Below are 18,861 nucleotides of genomic sequence, written 5' to 3'. Positions count from 1 at the left end.
ATATATTTTTTTTTTTTATATACAAAAACTTTACTTTTTTACTTTTTTGTATTTTTTTCCAAAAAAAAAAATTTACACTGAATTTAAAGAGTGCAATAATTTGACACATTTCTTCACCATGAGCTTTATGCCATTAAACAATTTTAATTGAATTTCTATAGCCTTACGCAACTTGAGTAATAGTCCTATAGGAATTAAACTCCCATATTAGCGTCTCTCACTTGGTTAAATGAGGCTTCAAGTTGCATACGAGGAAATTCACCTGAACGGGGGACGTGAAGGTGTACGTTCAGTTGTCGCTTTGTGTGATTTGGTGTGTCCGTAAGTCACCTGTGTGTGTCGACACTGATACACGCCGGCACCAATTGGAATTTGTCCTGGTGCCATTCTGTCGAATTTCTCTCTTTTTTTATTTGTAGTTTGTTCGTACGGGCACGAGGAATCCTGGCCCTCTCTATCACAAAGAGATGCAAATCTCTCTCTCCCTCGCTCTCTCAGTCTTCTGCCGTCGTTCAGCCGTTACGGGAAGGGCAGACTGCTGGCGCCGAGCTGTTTGGGCGCTCTTTGGTACACGCACACACTCACACACTCGTACTCCCACACGATGCTGTCACACAACATACCAACACACAACATGTACACATGCATGAACTTTCTTTGGTATTTCACCCGTTATTAATGAATGCAGAATATAAATATGCCACACACACACACACATATATTCGACTGCACACGCATTAAGCCTAAATGAGCCGTATTGTTGTGTTGCGCTGGCCATTTAGGAAACGTTCAAGACTTCGGTCCCACAACCCTCATGCGGGTCCCCTCCACTAGGCGGTAGACCCCCTCTGTCTCTTTTCCTTTTCTCGGCTGTTTCCTTGTAGTTCACCAAAGGGTGAAGAGTTCATAGACTGAGAAGCGGTCAACTCAGGTAGACATTAGGTCAACCGGAAACACTGGACATTTCACTTAAACCGGTCTGACCATGTCATCGTAGGAAAAACAAGATTCAGTTGTTTAACATCCTTCCTCATATTAAAGTACATAGTCATTTCATTTCAAAGAAGGTCCTCTGTTATATTTTTGTACTTCTCAAAGCTTGAAAAACCGCATGTCTTCCTCGCGTGTTTGCACGTCAATCATGGATCGAAAGAAAAAGAGATGAGCGTAAATCGCCCCGTCACTTTGTGTGAATTTAGCTCCTTTATTTATCTACCAGAAACTTTTAAAAAAGTTTATTTGACTGCTTCCATAAAAAAGTAAGGTACAGTGTTTATTGACTTGAAGTGGCGATTATTTATTCTGGCTAATTTGAAGCAGCGGTCTCCTCTCTCCGTTCCTCCGTCTCTCCCTTCGTGTTTTCGGATAATCCCGGGCAGCGGTGAAGGAGTGGAGTCAGATGAAAGATTAAATAAATAAATAAAGCGCTTTGGATAACATTCCCCTCTGATTGACCTGACCCCGTGACCTTAGAGACACTCACAAAAAGGTCATGACCTGGCCATAGGAATGTTCATTTTCAATTGCACTTGGAAATACCCTTGACAAGTCTTACCTTTCCTATTAAATATATATATATTATATACTTATCTTGTTCTTTATTGATCATACAAACTAAATATGTTTAAGTTCAAATAAATAAGAGTAATTAAACCTTAAGATATTATAAAAAATAAACTTTATAATTTTTTTTATGTTTGTTGTGTTTTGATGACTTTATCCAAGATTGCACGGCTTATTTACCGTCAAACCAAACATCTGTAAGTGGGCATGATTTAAATGATAGTATAATTGAGTTGAAACAACACAATAACTGTTGTACCACTGTATGCCAGAGCTCTTTGTGCCGTTGGTTGACTTGCGCTGTCCGAACGTGCTTTGTGTGATGGCTTCGTCTCTTTATGTTGGAAATGTAGTGTATCTGGATTCCTCCCATATCACGCGCAGACACTCAGACGAGTTTGATAGCTGCTGTAGAACATTTTTGATGTCCGAAAGATTAGGCCGTTGTCTGTTACATCTCAGAATTTAAGTTATCTATGAGGAAACGTGTGCAGAATTTGCATATGTACTTTTCACGTTTTACATAAAGTAACAAGTTTAGATACATGTTTGCATTTAAGTAAAAGTATGAGGTAATTTTTTTTTATTTTTAATAATTTTTAATTTAATTTATTTTTTATTTTTTTGTGTGCTAATTGGAGATTTTAGTCAAATTAAAAAAATATTTTGTTTTTAATCTTACTTTTTCATGTGTATACAAAGTACACATTTGCAATTGACATTTTTACTATATATGTATTTAATTGAAAAGAGGATACACTCAGTACACTGCAAAAAATGCTTTTCTGTAATTTGTGTATTTAAAGACTGAATATATAATCATAATATAACAGCATAATAATGAACAACAAACTTTTAATTCTTAAGAATATTTAGATCTTGGAAATTAAGTGTCAAAATATTAGATTGAATAAATAGTACATACACATTTTCTAACAAAACGTGCAAAGTAACAAGTAGAAAAAAGAAAAATGCCCAATGATTTTTCTATCTACAGATTTTTCCCTGACCTTCTTTTCTCTAAATTAAGAGTGCACACTATTGCTGAAAAACACAATCCCTATGCACAAGGGCACAGATCCCTAAACAAGGCCATATCTGAGGATTAAACTTTTTTTTTTGTAGAAGCATTTTTTAAATTTAAACGAGAATGTACGAGAAGCTGCTAAAGACACGTGCAAGTTGAACTGAAATAAATTTTTAGGTAAATATAACATATTGCCAATGTATTGTGTCATAAAAAAATTATTGAGGTCATCTACAAGACGTCAAAAGAAATTGACAAAAGTGATTTTATGTCCATAGAAAGCACATTAAATGTAAGTAAAGTGTCCACCTTTAAGGTTTCAAATGTGTTTTTGAAGAATAAAATGTCAAACTGGTTAAAATAATTTTAAATGGTCATTCAGTGTAACACAGTATTTATTTAAAATCCAAACAACATGCTTATTCTGACTTGTATATTAAAATTTAAATAAGACAAAAAAAATGTACTGACAAATGGGCAAAACCTAGAATAGTGGCAATTTTAAAAAATGTAGAATTACAACTAATTAGTATGAGGGGTGATAGTAATTTTGCAATTTTATGTCATAAATTGATTTTTGTTGATTTTTGTCTGACAACACTGTTTCACTGAATGGCATTTTAGTGGGTGTTTTCTGTAAATTAGGGAAAACATTTATTATATTTATTTTTTTACTCAGAAAAACAAAAATGCTGAAAACTTTTAAATATTTTTTTTGGGAAAGCAACAACAATTTAAAGCAGTATTACACTTATTGTTTTTATGCTTAAACCCTTTATATTGTGCAACGTATTAGTAATATAAACTCAACGATAATTGTTCTTTTTTTAAATATTCTATTTATATCAGTTTAATTGAAAAACTAATATTTAAGATTCAATCTGTTGATCTTAAAGGCAAAATATGTACAGCTTTGCATGATTACATCTTGTACTTTCAAACATTTAAAATTTAAACCTTTCTTGGCAATGTGTTAATGTATGTGTGTGTATATATCAGTTCTGCGGTAGCGAGAGTTCATCAGAACCAGCCGCAGGTCGCCGTTACTGATCTGCGCAGGAACAAAGTCAACTCAGCTAGACTTATCTGTTTATGTGATGGACTTTTTCAAACGCAAACATTTTCTTTAGATGCGCTGGGAACACACAGACCCGATAGGGATCGGACGCAGTCTAATTGCTTCAGATAGCGGCGTGTTATTAGCATTAAAACCGAACACAGGAGCAAAAGCTTCCTGACTTTGGCATCGCTGATGAACGGAGACCTGACTCCTGTTCAGTACAGTATTAAACCTGGAAACAATTCAAAAGCACTAAGATTGCAATTTTTGGTTAAATCCATACCCCTCCTCTTTGACCGCCTAATAGTTTTCTTGTGTATAAAACTGTTGGAACGTTTATTGTGCGTGTCGCACAAGTTTGTGTGCGGGAAAGTATTTTTTAACCCCGCTTTTGACCCTTCTCTGACATGGCTTCGCATGGGTGTGTGTGCAGCGCTGGTTTCAGATGTGCGTTCTTGCCAAGGCGTCTGAGTCGCTCAGACTCCCAGGACAATACCCAACCCACCCCCCACCCCTCCGTCGAGCTGGCTCGAGGGCATTCCTCCACCGGTTCACTGGCAAGGCTCAAGTGGGTTCCGTTTTTTCAAGCGCTCTAATTGCTGAAAGACATAATTGTCGAGCACTTTGAAGTAAAAGTCAATTTGCCATAAGTCCAGCGTTAAGTGTTCAACTGGCCTGTTTTTTTATTCCCCTCAGCGCTGTTGGCTTGCCAGAGAACTTGTTCTGATGTATCGATAACGGCAACTCTGAGACCTGTTTATTTAACAAGGCCAAAATATCAAGCTCTTTTTGTTGTCGTTAGCCAAACTGCGCGTTTGTGATGGAGTTTAATACATTAATGGCATCCGCCGTTTGTTTTGGGAGTTTTACGCACGTTGATGAGTTCAAGGCAGGTGACCCCGGCGTCATGCAGCCGCAGTCTCGGGTTTTCGGTGACTATGCGGCCGATGACAGGGTTATGGGAAGTGTAACAGGCACTGACACAATACCTCCATGCTTTGCTTCTCAATACAACACAAATTAGTCAGCGCTCACACGCTGAACCTGAACACCTACGCGTGCGGTGTGTGTGTGCGTACGTGCTCGCTTCCGTGTGTGTTGTGTGCGCGACAGGCTTCATCCGTCAGTGTTTATTGTTTACTGTACTCCTGGTGGCGCCAGGGCTAGAGAAAACAGAAGCCTTAAAAACACTTTGTTTTGGGGAACGGCGAAATTCTGCGGTTTGCTAATCGCAAAGGCGATCAGGGCCCCTGATCTGTGTGCCGGCTGAGGGAGGGGAGGGGAGCGTTACTCAACTGAAGTTCCATGTATGGCGCTGAGAACATGTGGGCGCACCAGTCTGTCTGTCTCCAGCGCGCTCCTGAAAGAAAAAACGAAAGAAAGACCGTGAAAGACAGCGATGGACAAAAGACCTTGCGCCACAATAAAGCGAAAGGTGTCTGTTGTTTGATTTCCCAGTAGTCACGCCACTCGATATTTTCCAAAATAGCACTTTAGCTAGTGTTCGGCCTCGAAACCATCATTTAATCCAAACTTGTATTCCTTGATAAGTATATTTAAAATCTTTATAAAAAAATAATAATATAGCAATAGTCAACAATACATTATATGGGTCAAATTCCTCGATTATTGATTTTTGTCAAAAATCTTCAGGATGTAAAGTAAGGATCATGTTCAATGAATATATTTTATAAATTTACTACTATAAACGTATCAAAACTTAATTTTTGATTAGTAATATGCATTGCTCAGAACTTCATTTGGACAACTTTAAAGGCGATTTTCCCAATATTTAGATTTTTTTGCACCCTCAGATTGCAGATTTTCAAATAGTTGTATTTTGGCCAAATATTGTCCCACTCTTAACAAACAGATCAATTCGTATTCGTCCTCAAACCATCATTTAATCCAAACTTGTATTCCTTGATAAGTATATTTAAAATCTTTATAAAAAAAATAATAACAATATAGCAATAGTCAACAATACATTATATGGGTCAAATTCCTCGATTATTGATTTTTGTCAAAAATCTTCAGGATGTAAAGTAAGGATCATGTTCAATGAATATATTTTATAAATTTACTACTATAAATGTATCAAAACTTAATTTTTGATTAGTAATATGCATTGCTCAGAACTTCATTTGGACAACTTTAAAGGCGATTTTCCCAATATTTAGATTTTTTTGCACCCTCAGATTGCAGATTTTCAAATAGTTGTATTTTGGCCAAATATTGTCCCACTCTTAACAAACACAGATCAATTCGTATTCGTCCTCAAACCATTGTTTAATCCAAACTTGTATTCATTGATAAGTATATTTAAAATCTACACTGAAATTTTTATTTTATTTTATTAATTTAATTTAAAAAATTTAAATTTAATTTAATTTTATTTTATTTTTTAAATTTTATTTTTTTATGTAATTAACTAGTGTATTTCACAAATAAATTTTTTCCTTTTTTACATTGGGGTATTAAAAAATACTTTATTTCTGCATTGTTTTTTTTTTTAAAGAACGATATGTAATCATATGTATTTGTGACCCTGAACCACAAAACCAGTCCTAAGTAGCATGGCTATATTTGTAGCAATAGCCTACAATACATTATTTGGGTCAAAATTTATCGATTTTTGTCAAAAATCATTAGGATATTAAGTAAAGATCTTGTTTCGTGAAGATATTTTATAAATGTACTACCGTAACTATATCAAAACTTATTAGTAATATGCATTGCTCAGAACTTCATTTGGACAACTTTAAAAGTTATTTTCTCAATATTTTGATTTCTTTGCACCCTCAGATTGCAGATTTTCAAATAGTTGTATTTCGGCCAAATATTGTCCTACTCCAACAACCATACATCAATAGAGAGCTTATTTATTCAGTGTTCAATTGGTATATTAATCTTAATTTTTTTAAAAAATTATCCTTATGACTGGTTTTGTGTTCCAGGGTCACATTTATGAGTCCTTTAATTGTGCATAGCAATAAATAACAACATTCACTTAATGCACCAATATTAAAATTCTTATGATTATTTTAGATTATTTCAACGTTATTTCTGATAACCGATTGATATCTAAATGGATTATACATAAACGGCTAAAAATTAAATACAGCCATTTTTAATTCATTTTGAGATTTGTTTAATTAAATTTTTAGTGTTTTAAAAGGATAGAAATAAAATGAAAGGTAAAAATGAAAATTGTCATTTACTTACCCTTACGTCATTCAAACCCCACATTTTTGTAAAGCATGTTTGATGACAATGTTTTTTTTTTTTTGGTTTGACTGTCCCTTTAGAACAATTAAAGTTTAATAAAACTCAAATAAAAATCGAAATATTTAAAATGATTGAATTTCATTGTTAGTTTTACTTAAAACTTAATTTAACTTTTTAAATCCTTTAGATGTTGTTGTTATTATTAGAACTTAGTGAGGTTTAGATGTAAATCCTAAATGTTAAATTGTGGGAAATTAATTAAATATCCAATATCTGCTAGTATGTGTATCTGCAATAACAGCTAATACTGATAGAATGATTAATGTTTATTCCTATTTTCCCAGAGAGATATAATTTTTTTTTTTTTTTTTTTTTTTTTTGAATGATAATGCAAACAAATCACCAAATCAATGTTTTAAAGTATTGATTCATTGGAAGAACTGGTTTGCATAAATCAGACGGTGTAAAACAACCATAACGGCACAGTCTTTAGAAACTCTTTTGCCAAATAAAAAGTCTTTGAAATATAAAGTGCTCACTACCCTCCAGCCCTACCTTTGTCCATACAGGTGCAAAATGTCATTGTTCTGTATTTACCGTTGATCGGAAGACTTATTTTGTCAAATGTGGCAGGGAGACGACTACAGTCAGAGAAAAGAAATGTCCAAATCAACCACTTCACTTTAATCAGCCGTCATTGATAGACTCCTGTCGAAAAGTCTAAATTAATTGCAAATGAACCTTTTTTTTCTAAACTCAAATCACGCAATGTACACTATTGGCATGAAAGCCCAATAAAACGCTCTTTTCTTATAGGAAAGCAATAATTGATTTGACATTTCCTGCCACTTCAAAGGCTCCGAGCCCTGTAGGCATGGCACTAAATTACTGGAGAAAGAAGATTTGCTATTAGCTGAGTGTTAAGTGTTCACCACTGTCTTACTCTTTTCGCTTTACCTTTCTACCTCAACACGCTTGCGTGTCCATGAAAAGAAAGAGAATGTGGGTTTCCTATTGAAGATAGTTACATTCTGACACCACAAAGGCCCTGTGTGTTTATCAGTAAACTTTCGTATTTCTGGTTCTTTCCGCACACCTGTTTTGTATAGTTTTTTTCCCCTGGAAAGAAAAACTCTGTTTTTAGGCAAACCAGCATCAAGGAAGAATTTTGATGTGTAAATACATTTTCTCTGCGTTTATCATTGTGTGAATGTGTGCATTTCCCGTTTTATGACTTTTGAGGTTAGTTGTCACTCTGAATTTAAAGTTTTATTTGTAGTTAAAACAGTAGATTAGGTCTAGGAAGAATGACAGTATATACAAATGGTATATTAACTTTTGGTAGAAGCTTTGCAATGTTACTAATATCATAGTTGGTATATATATATATTTTTGTGTGTGACACACCGTCAGGTTATTCTAGAATTAGGAGTTCACAGACATGTGAACATAATCTATTTTACAACAAGTCAAAAATACAAACAAGTCTGCAAAATGTTAATTATTTTACCAAAATAAGAGGGATCTTACAAAATGCATGTTATTTTTTATTTAGTACTGACATGAATAAAAGACGTTTATATATGTGACCCTGGACCACAAAACCAGTCTTAAGTCGCTGGGGTATATTTGTAGCAATAGCCAAAAATACATTGCATGGGTCAAAATTTTTGATTTTTATTTTATGCCAAAAATCATTAGGAAATTAAGTAAAGATCATGTTCCATGAAGATTTTTTGTAAAATTCCTACTGTAAATATATCAAAATGTAATTTTTGATTTGTAAAATGCATTGTTAAGAACCTAATTTGGACAAATTTAAAGGTGATTTTCTCTCAGAAATTCCAGAATTTCAAATAGATGTATCTCGGCCAAATATTGTCCTATCCTAACAAACCATACATCAATAGAAAGCTTATTGATTGAGCTTTCATATGATGTATACATCTCAGTTTTGTAAAATTTTACCTTATGACTGGTTTTGTGGTCCAGGGTCACATATAGTCCACAAGAAAAGAAAAGTTTATTGGTTCAATGGTTTCGATAGTTGAATTTATAAAAAAATAACAAATTCTTTGGTTTGTTTTTTTAGCATTTTTGTGTATTTGAACTCTTTCCAACGTCTGTATGATCCATCTTTTCACACTGAGGGCAACTGAGGGACTCATGCAACTATTTCAGAAGGTTCAAACACTCTGATGCTTTAGAAGGAAACACAATGCATTAAGAGCTGGGGGTGAAAACTTTTGAACCGAATGAATATGTGCACATTTTTCTTATTTTGCCTGAATATCATATTATTTCTTCATTTAATACTGCCCTTTAGAAGCTACAGAAGATACTTACATATTTCCCAGAAAACAAAATAAGTTAAATTTACCCTGATCTTTAAATTCCAAAAGTTTTCACCCTCAGCTCTTAATGCATTTAATATAAATGCTATATTATAATTTACAATATATTTATGAAATAAGCTTGTTAGATTTTTATATTTCATGTATTTATTTATATTCATTTACACACACACACACACACACACACACACACACACACACACACACACACATATATATACAACCAAAATATTTAATATGTAAGTGATAGCTATAGCTGCCCTGATATAAAATGAAACATATTGTGACTTTGGCTATACTGCCCTGTCCTACAGCAGATGCATGTACACTTTGATGCATGCTATTATTCTACTTCCTTTAATATTTTGCTCGAGTCTGTGTTAAACCTCCTCTTGCATGTTAACCCAAGCAAAGCTGGATCTCCACACTCTCAGATAAACGGTGTGTGTTGTGATTAGGGGACTCGGCAGGGCCCTGCAGTGAGCGCCGGAGCCACAAAACGAGAGAGAAGCTGCTCTTATCTCAGGCAATTAATCAGAGAGACTCATATTGCGGGACAATTATTCAAAGCTTATTCTTGAATAACTTACAGCCGGAAGCGTGCAGAAGGTTCCCCTGCCGGACGTGAAGGTCGCGAGAGCAAGGAGACGCTGCAGGACAGAAGGCCGTGGTACATTTGTGCGTGTTTAAGATAGATACTGCAGACAAGGTCAAAGTCACGGCAAACTCTGCTTCTGCTCCCACAGCAGGTTTTTCTTTTTTCATTCTCATGTTGTTCTTCTTATGCATCATGTTTAAGGTTAATTATGGGTGCATTGATGATATAGAAAGTTTAGTCGATTAAAAAAATGTTTTTGCCTTATTTGAATTTACACTATACTCCAATCTGTCCGATTTTAAAACTGCAAGCAAAAGGAATCAAAGTAAAATAGTGTAAGATAATGAAAAAGGGCGTAATATATATTGAAATCTAGTATAGAAAATATACATTTTGAATTAGAAATCATAAAAGTTTATAAACCGTGACACTATACCACAAAGCCAATAGCAATAGCCAGTTATACATTGTGTGGGTCTTTACAATGAAAAAGAAAATTATCAAATTTTCTTTTATGCCAAAAATCATTAGGGTATTAAGTAAAGATCATGTTCCATGAAGGTGTTTTGTAAATTTCCTACAGTAAATGTACATGTATAATCTTAATTTAAAAAAATTGACCCTTATGACTGGTTTTTGGTCCAGGGTCACTATTGAGAACAATACAGATGATTTAAAAATGCTAATATTTAGTAATATTTTAACATGATTAAGACAAGATTAGGTGTTTATACATATAATTATTCATAAACATTTTTATGTAATTTATCCGTTTATATTGTTAATTGTGTACAAATAATTTTATAAAGGAAAACTCCTGCATTTTTGTGTATTTGAACTCTGTCCAACAATGACTGTATGATTTTGAGATCCATCTTTTCTCACTGAGGACAACTGAGGGGACTCATATGCAACTATTTCAGAAGTTTCAAACGCTCACTGATGCTTCAGAAGGAAACACGATGCACTAAGAGCTGGGGGTGAAAACTTTTGAACCGAATGAATATGTACACTTTTTTTCTTATTTTGCCTGATTATCACATACAGTTTTTCATTTAGTACTGCCCTTCAGAACTTGTAGATTGTAGACTATTACTCTCATCGTGAAATGGTCTCGACTCTCATTGGTCGAAAGTTAAGTGGCCTTTATAATTTCACGCAAAAAAAAAAAAAAGCAATTCATCAAATTATTGACAACTAATTTATTTATTGTAATTTATTGTTGTTGTTCTTATTTGTTTAATTTATATGCATTCTGTTATTTATTTAATGTTTTGTCGTTTATGATGTGATAACTTATGTTTGCAGTTAAACCAGTAGAAGGTGTTTTGGAAATCTTTGTTCGGTGTAGATGTCTCCTACAGGTAGACTTTTTTCCCCCCACATGCACACAGGACGCTCTCAGATGTTAGTAATTGTCCCGCGCAGAGGCTGTGCGGAATTGGAACATTAAACGCATCTTATCTCTTCTCGTTTAGCCCGCTTCTCGCGCTCCCCATTGATTGGAGCCCCCAATAAATGAGCTGCTTTTAATTGCAGTAGGCCTTAATCCAACTTTTCCTTTTTAATGTACCACAGTGGGAGGGGTGGGGGAGATTTTAATGAAAGTGATATGAGTCCGTCTCCCCCCTTACCATACCTAACTATTTGTGTGTGTGTGTATCAGCGCGAGAAAGCTGGTTAGTTGCATCAGGCATTGGACTCCAGTAAATTGACAGCTCTCTCTCTCTTCTCATTCACTCACTTTCTTATCTGTCCATTTTAATTACTTCACAATGTGTGTGTAAGCTTGTTTTCATTCCCATGTACCATTTTTGGCGCGATGGCTTTCTGCCGTTATCACTCCCTGTCTTTAGTCTTATTCGCATTTGTAAGTGACACAATCAATTAAGCGGCGTGTGTTTATGTGTGCAAGTGTACAAATCCGTGCTTTTCTTCAGCACTGCCAAATGAAATGGGAAGGAGGGGGTGATTTTTTTTTTTTTTTTGATATCAGATGAAAGAGAAACTGGTTGCAAGTGAAAACGGAGCTGTTTCTCCACTGGACGGACGAGTAGAGGCCTGATGTCTGAAAATGATCACACACATTCACAGATATCTCTCATTTCAATCCCTCCCGTGAGCACTTTGTTTCAAACGCACACTGATTTTCTTGTAATATGTGGGTCTTAAGTATTATGTAGTTTATTTTATTTTTAATTACTGCAGGCACAAATGACGTGTACTGAAAACAGACTATTATAACTATTTTTTTTTTATATTATTATTAATTATTATTTGGACACTTTCTATTTAGTATATGTACAGTCAAACCAACATTTATTCAGAAACCTTCAAAATTTCTCACATTATCACAGTTTATTCACTAGTTTAGAAAATGGTAATAAAATATGAAACAACTGTGTCAGAACAAATTAATCTTGAAAATGCCAGATTCAGACAACTGTTAATATGACAATATTTACTCAACTATCAATACTTTGTTGAGCAATTACCTTAATTTTGTTCAGTCTGTGGTGTAAAAGGTCACATTAGCAATTAAATAAAAAAACACTTAAGCAAAACATGGTCAGGTCAAACTGTCTGAATAATTTTTGGTCCTAAATTTTGATTTATTTTACTGGTTGTCCACTATATGAAGAATTTTTGGGTATAATTTGTCACAGTTTACTTTATTTTGCTATCCTCACTTACATAAATGAACTATAGTGTCCTGCACACACTAGTAAAAAATATCAAAAGTTATATCTGGTGTCTGAATAATTTTTGGTTTGATAGTTAATGCATTGTGAACTAACATGTACAAACAATGAACAACTGCATTTTTATTAACTAAAATTAACAATGATTAATGAATAGTGAAAAGTATTGTTCATTGTTCGTTCATGTTAGTTTACAAATTACACCTTATTGTGAAGTGTTGTTATAAAATTTAATGTTAGCGACATTTATTAAGCTAAACCTATGAGCCCTGTTACCAAAGTTATTAAAAAGTTCATTAAAATAACATTTTTTTTCTTTAGGAAAATATAATTTGGTCATTAACTGCAAGCCAGTTTGGCCCTAAATAAGTAATGAGTCATCCATTCTAGTGTTAAATTTAATTTTCATTTATTTCAACTGTTATAACTTTTTTGTTTGACTTTATGACATTCATGAACAACATTTCCTGAAGGTTAAGCACCTCTTTACACTGACCATTTGGTGGTTTAAAAAATTGACTTCATTTTTAAGAGTTTCAGACTTTTTTGTACCTTGTTCGTGGAAATGTCCAATTGTATGAAAGAAAAGAGAGAGTACTTCTATTCTAAGAAGAAAGGAAGCAGAGGATAGAGCCATAAAATGCAAATATCACCCGTGCTGCTTTTCCTTTTTTTTTTTTTCCCATACAAATTAAATGTCAGCGTTGTGAAATACTGTCACTTTACTTCATGCTGAGGAGGCGATGACAAATCCATATTCTTCCTTTAAATAAAAATTCTTATTACGGTGCTGGCGCGGTAATCACGCCGGCACAAAGCCTTCCTGTGATTAACGATAGCAATTTATTGTGCTAGAGGGCCGAGGAGAGGGAGAGCGACCGACGCAGAAGAGACATCATCTTTATCATAATTCGTATCATAAATAACCGGCCCCAGCCAATCAGAGAGCAGCCGGCGTGTCATTCCCAAATAACCTTTGATAACTATTACCATTCCACCGGCCGGAAGAAAGCCTAAAGTCACAATGTTATCTTATCCCCATTCTGCGCTTATAGAATACAACAATATTACCATATAGATTACACTATTTATAATAGAGAGTGTCAGAGGGCCCTGCCTGCACTTCCTGTCATCCATTGTGGTGCAGAGAGTCGCAGTGGCCAGATTACCACTGGTTAACTGGTATCACACCACCCTAGTGTGTAGTGTGTGTGTGTGCGCGCGTGCATTTGGAGTGCTTGGAGACATTAAAAAAAAGTTTGATTTAACTAAAGATTGCTTTCGCAACTTGGATGTGGGTGTGATTTTGTGTGTGTGTGTATCTTGTTCGCTCTGTTGTTCTGCTGTGTAATCAGGTGTGGATGATTTTGATCTGTTGCTCTGATAGCCGCCCTCCATTCCACCCTGAGATGTTTCCTCTGTTAATATTGCTCATATGTCAATATTATCCTTTTTCTTATTTTTCCAAGTCTTGAGCTTTCTTTTCATCTGTATTATTTACAAAACATTGCTGAATCGGGTGTGTAATTAGTGGCTTACTTAATTATCTGATCCTGTTTCTCAGCTCTCTGAAAATTCTGGTCACATTTGATTTATACTTGTATGTTTTCTTCTGGCAGATGAGGAAGAGGAGGAGCCGGTTCCTGCAGATATGGGCACTTCTGCTGAGGCCATGCAGGTCTCCCTGGGTGAGGAAGAGGAAGGCGAGGAAGAGGAGAATGATGAGAACTGGCTTAGTCGGCATGAAGGACAAAGTCCCAGGCCTGAGGGTCTGTTGCCTGCTGCCAAGAGACCCCGTCTGAGTACCAAACCCGGCGTTAGCCCTGAATGGAGTTACGAGCCACGGGAACCTCTCAGTTCCCTTAACTCCCAACACATGCCCCATTCCCCCTCCCCTCCACTCTCCCCCGAATTACCCCGACCTCCTTTGGCACCCCCTACACCTGGACACAAGCCTAAACTGCCCTCGCCCTCTCCTGCCCGGCAGAAGAACAAATCACCCAAAAGAGGTGGTAGTTCTGCACCTACTGGTGTATTGGGACGACCACTTGTGTTGACCCCTCCCAAGACCAATCAGAAGGCAGGAAAGAGGTCACCCGGTAGGCCCAAAAGTCCCCGCAGCCCAAGGCCAAGCCCTGCCCATTTGGGTGCAGCTGGACGTGGTTGGCCTGGACCTCCTGGAGATGATAATTCTCGTGATGGCCAGTTCAGATCTCATGATACAGGAGACGAGGATATTGAGAACTCTATTGCTGCTGTGATTGCACGCGCTTGTGCGGATGGTGATGGCACTTCAGACCCATTTGCTTACGACTCAGACTCAGACAGTGAGGGGCCAAACCCTCCAAAACCTATTCCCAAACATACACTTAGCCACATCAAACCTCCACAAACTCTCACCATTAAACATCCAATTCCACCAGTTCCCCCAATTCTCAATCCCCCCAACCGCTGGACGATGGATGACTCTATAGACGAGGTCATCCGAAAGGCCAATCAAGGTCAAAAGCCAATTCAGGTCCCAAGTCTTTCACCTCCAGAACCCACTTACCTGTCGTCCCCACCCGACTCGCCTCCCACACCTCCGCCTCCTCTCAAACCTCCCCAGGAACGGAAGGAACCTGCTACCGCTACCCTCCTAAAGAAAAAACTCAAGAAGGACATCAGGGCCAAGTTGAAGAAGAAAGACAAGGAGCGGCTCAAGGAGAAAGGCAAAGAGAAAGGAAAGAACAAGGAGAAGAACAAGGAGAAGAAGCGGGAGAAGGAGCGAGGGCAGGTAGAGGAGAACAAGATGCCCTGGCCGGAGCTATCGCTATTAGTCGGAGTAGGAAGTGAAGAGCGGAGAGACGGCATTAGCGGGAAGAAAGAAAAGGACAAGCACAAGGACAAGAAGAAAGATAAAGAGAAGAGCAAGAAAGAGAAAGAGAAGCGAGACAAGGGCAAGGAGCGAGGCAAGGAGGAGAAGAGGATATCTCAAGGAACCAAAGACATCGCCGCTGCCGTTGGCGCCACCAGCCCACTCTTCAGCCCCCAGACCTGCCTACGAATCCCGTCAATGTTGCCTCCTTTGCCACCAGTACTCCCTGATAAATTGTTCCCGCACCCCAAGGATACCAAGAGCAAAGACAAGGACAAGAAGAAGGACAAGAAAGAGAAGAAGAAGAAAAAAGAGAAGGAGAAAGACCGAGAGAAGGAGCGTGAAAAGGAACGGGAGAAGGAACGGGTGAGGGAGAAGGAGAGAGATAAAGAGGAGAAGAAGAAGGACAAAGAGAAGAAAGAAAAGACGAAGGAAAAGGAAAAGGACAAGCCAAAACTTGAGAAATCAAGTTTATTGGTAAGACGCCCTCGCACTTACAAAGTCCCTGATCTCATGATGTATTATGAAAGCTACTTTCACTGCTTACAGTTAAGATACACTAAACTAGTTAAAACTAGTTAAACTCAACATGACCATGATGATCTCTAACCTCAGTATTCAGCAACAAGGTGTACTTGTACACAGCTTATGCAGTGGCAAGATGTACTCATCACTGAATGCCAACTACATAAGGCGGCATAGGCCATTCATAAAACTTCCACATGAATTCAATATGACTATCAGGTGCAGCATCAATAATGCAATACACAAGAGAGTCACACAGATAGATTTACTAGCTGGCCCCGTTACTAGCTGTGTGTATGTGTGTATCTTTCTGTCTTTGTGTCCTTGTGTGTCTTGTGTGTCTTTGAGATCAGAGGTAGATCGCTGAGCTACATTTACATTTCCGTCTTTTCCGGTCGATTTGTCCCTGGAATCCTGCTCCTTGCATGGAGCCCCTGTGCACACACACACATACACAATAGACTATCAATCTGTGTGCAAATCAAACAAGGGATAATACACCTCAAAGCCTCTGTTTACCCAATTCATAGCCCATTTTACAGCGTGTATACGTATGTGTGTCTTCAAAAGAGCTTGAGCAAAAGAGTGTGTTAGTTCTTCTTTATCAAACTCATCCTCCAATCGCTTTTCACCGTCCAATGACAGTGATAATGTATGTACACCACATCAGAGCAGCTTGAATTGATTTGGACTGCTGCGGAATTCCATTTTCCTGCTTTCTGTCTCTTTTTCTTTCGCTACCTGAATCTCTGACCCCCGCACTCTCTTTTTCTCTCCATCTTTTTCTCCGTCTCCTGCTGCCACTGGGAGATGGGATTGAGAAAGTGATTTCTCTCGTTCTCCACCTGCTTAAATCTTTCCATCACTTAAATTTTTTGCAAGGCTGCTTTGCTGCCATCCAGGAGAAAAGAAAAAAGAGACAAGAGAGTGAGAGGAAGGAGGAAAAAGAGAGAGGGAGAGAGAGCTAAGGGGGTGGAGAGCCGGGGGGTTATCAGTCGTTGGCCTGAGGTATGTGTGCAAGGGACTTAAATCCGTAGAGATTAGCAGAAAAATGCCGTCGGTAGCAGTAAGGGGCTTTACGCCACTGGTTGTATTAGTTCAGGTGAAAAGAGTATTGCGTTTACATAAAACCGGACAAATCCAGCCACAATGCCTATGCTGTGGGACCACAATGCAATCTGCTATCTCTGGACCTTAACCACAACATCCAGTGCTGTTTCCTGAGAACTGCCTCGGAACTACTGCTACCAAACACGGAATTACAGAAATTGAAAGAGAATGATGGCAGGAGAGAGAGAGACGAGATGGGAGCAAAAGTGGAAACAAACCATACAGTGTAGAGGGAGATGGAAAGAAGAAAAAGAGATTATGCGATTTTCTCTCTTTTTTTCTCACAATGGGTGCTTAGTCTTTAGTTAGTCCTGAGATGCTTGCTTGAAAACAAGTGGCAAATGGTTGAAGTCAAAATTAAATAATTTTGTACGTTTCTAATTGAAACATGATGGTCGGTTTAAAAAAAATAAAAATAAAAATAGGCAGGGACTTGATTTTATTCACTATAAATTACTATACTATAAAATTATAAGTTCATGAAAAGTGGCATGTAGTTGTATTAGTGAAGAATATTATCACAATACTCTTTCCCCCATATCATGTGATATCGATATTTATCACGATATTCACATTAATTAACATTAATGGGAATGAAAACTTTTTCCTAGTGCTTCTTATACCTTGAGAATGAATGCAAACGTAACTTATGTGTTCACAATTAATCTTTTAATTTAGGGCTTCACAAAATCCATTTTATTTTTTTTATAAATTCTGTTTTCCATTTACTTTTCTGGATTCTGTTTTTTCATTTAATACAAATTTGTAATCAAAAATGGTGTCTCCATATAATATTATACACTACTAGTTACTTCAAAAGTTTTTAATGGTTTTTAAAGAAGTCTCTTCTGCCTGCATTTATTTAATCCAAAATATAGCAAAAGCAGTAATGTGAAATATTTTGACTTAAAATAACTACTTTCTATATGAATATATTTTAGAAATGTAATTTATTCCTGTGATCAAAGCTAAACTTTCCGTTTTCAGTGTCACATGATCCTTCAGAAATCGTTCTGATTTGCTGTTTGAGAAATATTATTATTATTGTTATTATTGTCAATTTTTTTTTTTCAGGATTATTTGATGAATACAATTTATAGATATAGAAGAAATTAAACTCTTTTTTTTGCAAGAATGCTTAAATTGATCAAAGTGATGATGAATGTTACAAAAGATTTCTATTTCAGATAAATGCTGTTTTCTGACATTTTTTATAAATAAAAAACTGAAAAAAATTCTATTCAGCTGCTTTTAACATAATAAATATTTTTGAACTGCAAATCAGAATATTAGAATGATTTATGCAGGATTATGTGACTGTAGTAATGATGCTAAAAATTCAGCTTTGAAACCACAAAAATAAATAATATTTTAAAATATATTCAAATAGAAAACAGTTACTATAAATAGTAATAATATTTAAAAATTTTACTGTTTTTGCTGTACTTTGGATCAAATAAATGCAGGCTTGGTGAGAAAAAGACTTCTTTAAAAACATTTAAAGTCTTACTGTTCAAAAACTTTTGACTGGTAGTGTATAGAAAGGGGTTGTGGAAGTCAGCCAAAAAGTAAAATTATTTCAGAATGTAAGTTATTGTTATATAAACAACCAGTCAGTAATTACACTGATTTGAGTCTCATAAGCTTTACACTGTGTGTACACCAGACACAAGTGACATGATGCATTAAAAGCAGATAGAAACCATTGTTATTAGTATATCTATTAGTAATTATGCAGCGTGACAAGTCATCATCAGTTGCCCCTATCTGTTTCTGGATAAATAGATTTGGATTGTCCAGTGTAGACAATCTCAAGCTGTTGCAGTTTGGCACGATG

At 36.2% G+C, this 18,861-nt stretch overlaps 1 protein-coding gene across 2 annotated transcripts in view; it reads left to right on the top strand.

The window, feature by feature from the left end:
- taf3 (TAF3 RNA polymerase II, TATA box binding protein (TBP)-associated facto) overlaps positions 1–18,861 on the top strand; it is a 102,585-nt gene that overhangs the window by 67,707 nt on the left and 16,017 nt on the right. For both annotated transcript variants that reach the window (XM_073838134.1, XM_073838133.1), the window contains exon 3: positions 14,152–15,866. In XM_073838134.1, the coding sequence (XP_073694235.1) occupies positions 14,152–15,866 (1,715 nt within the window). The remainder of the gene's footprint in view (positions 1–14,151; positions 15,867–18,861) is intronic.

This window comes from Garra rufa, chromosome 4 (genome assembly GCF_049309525.1).
Source record: "Garra rufa chromosome 4, GarRuf1.0, whole genome shotgun sequence".
In the NCBI taxonomy this organism is placed as follows: Eukaryota; Metazoa; Chordata; class Actinopteri; order Cypriniformes; family Cyprinidae; genus Garra; species Garra rufa.
This window is presented reverse-complemented; position numbering and strand designations above follow the sequence as displayed.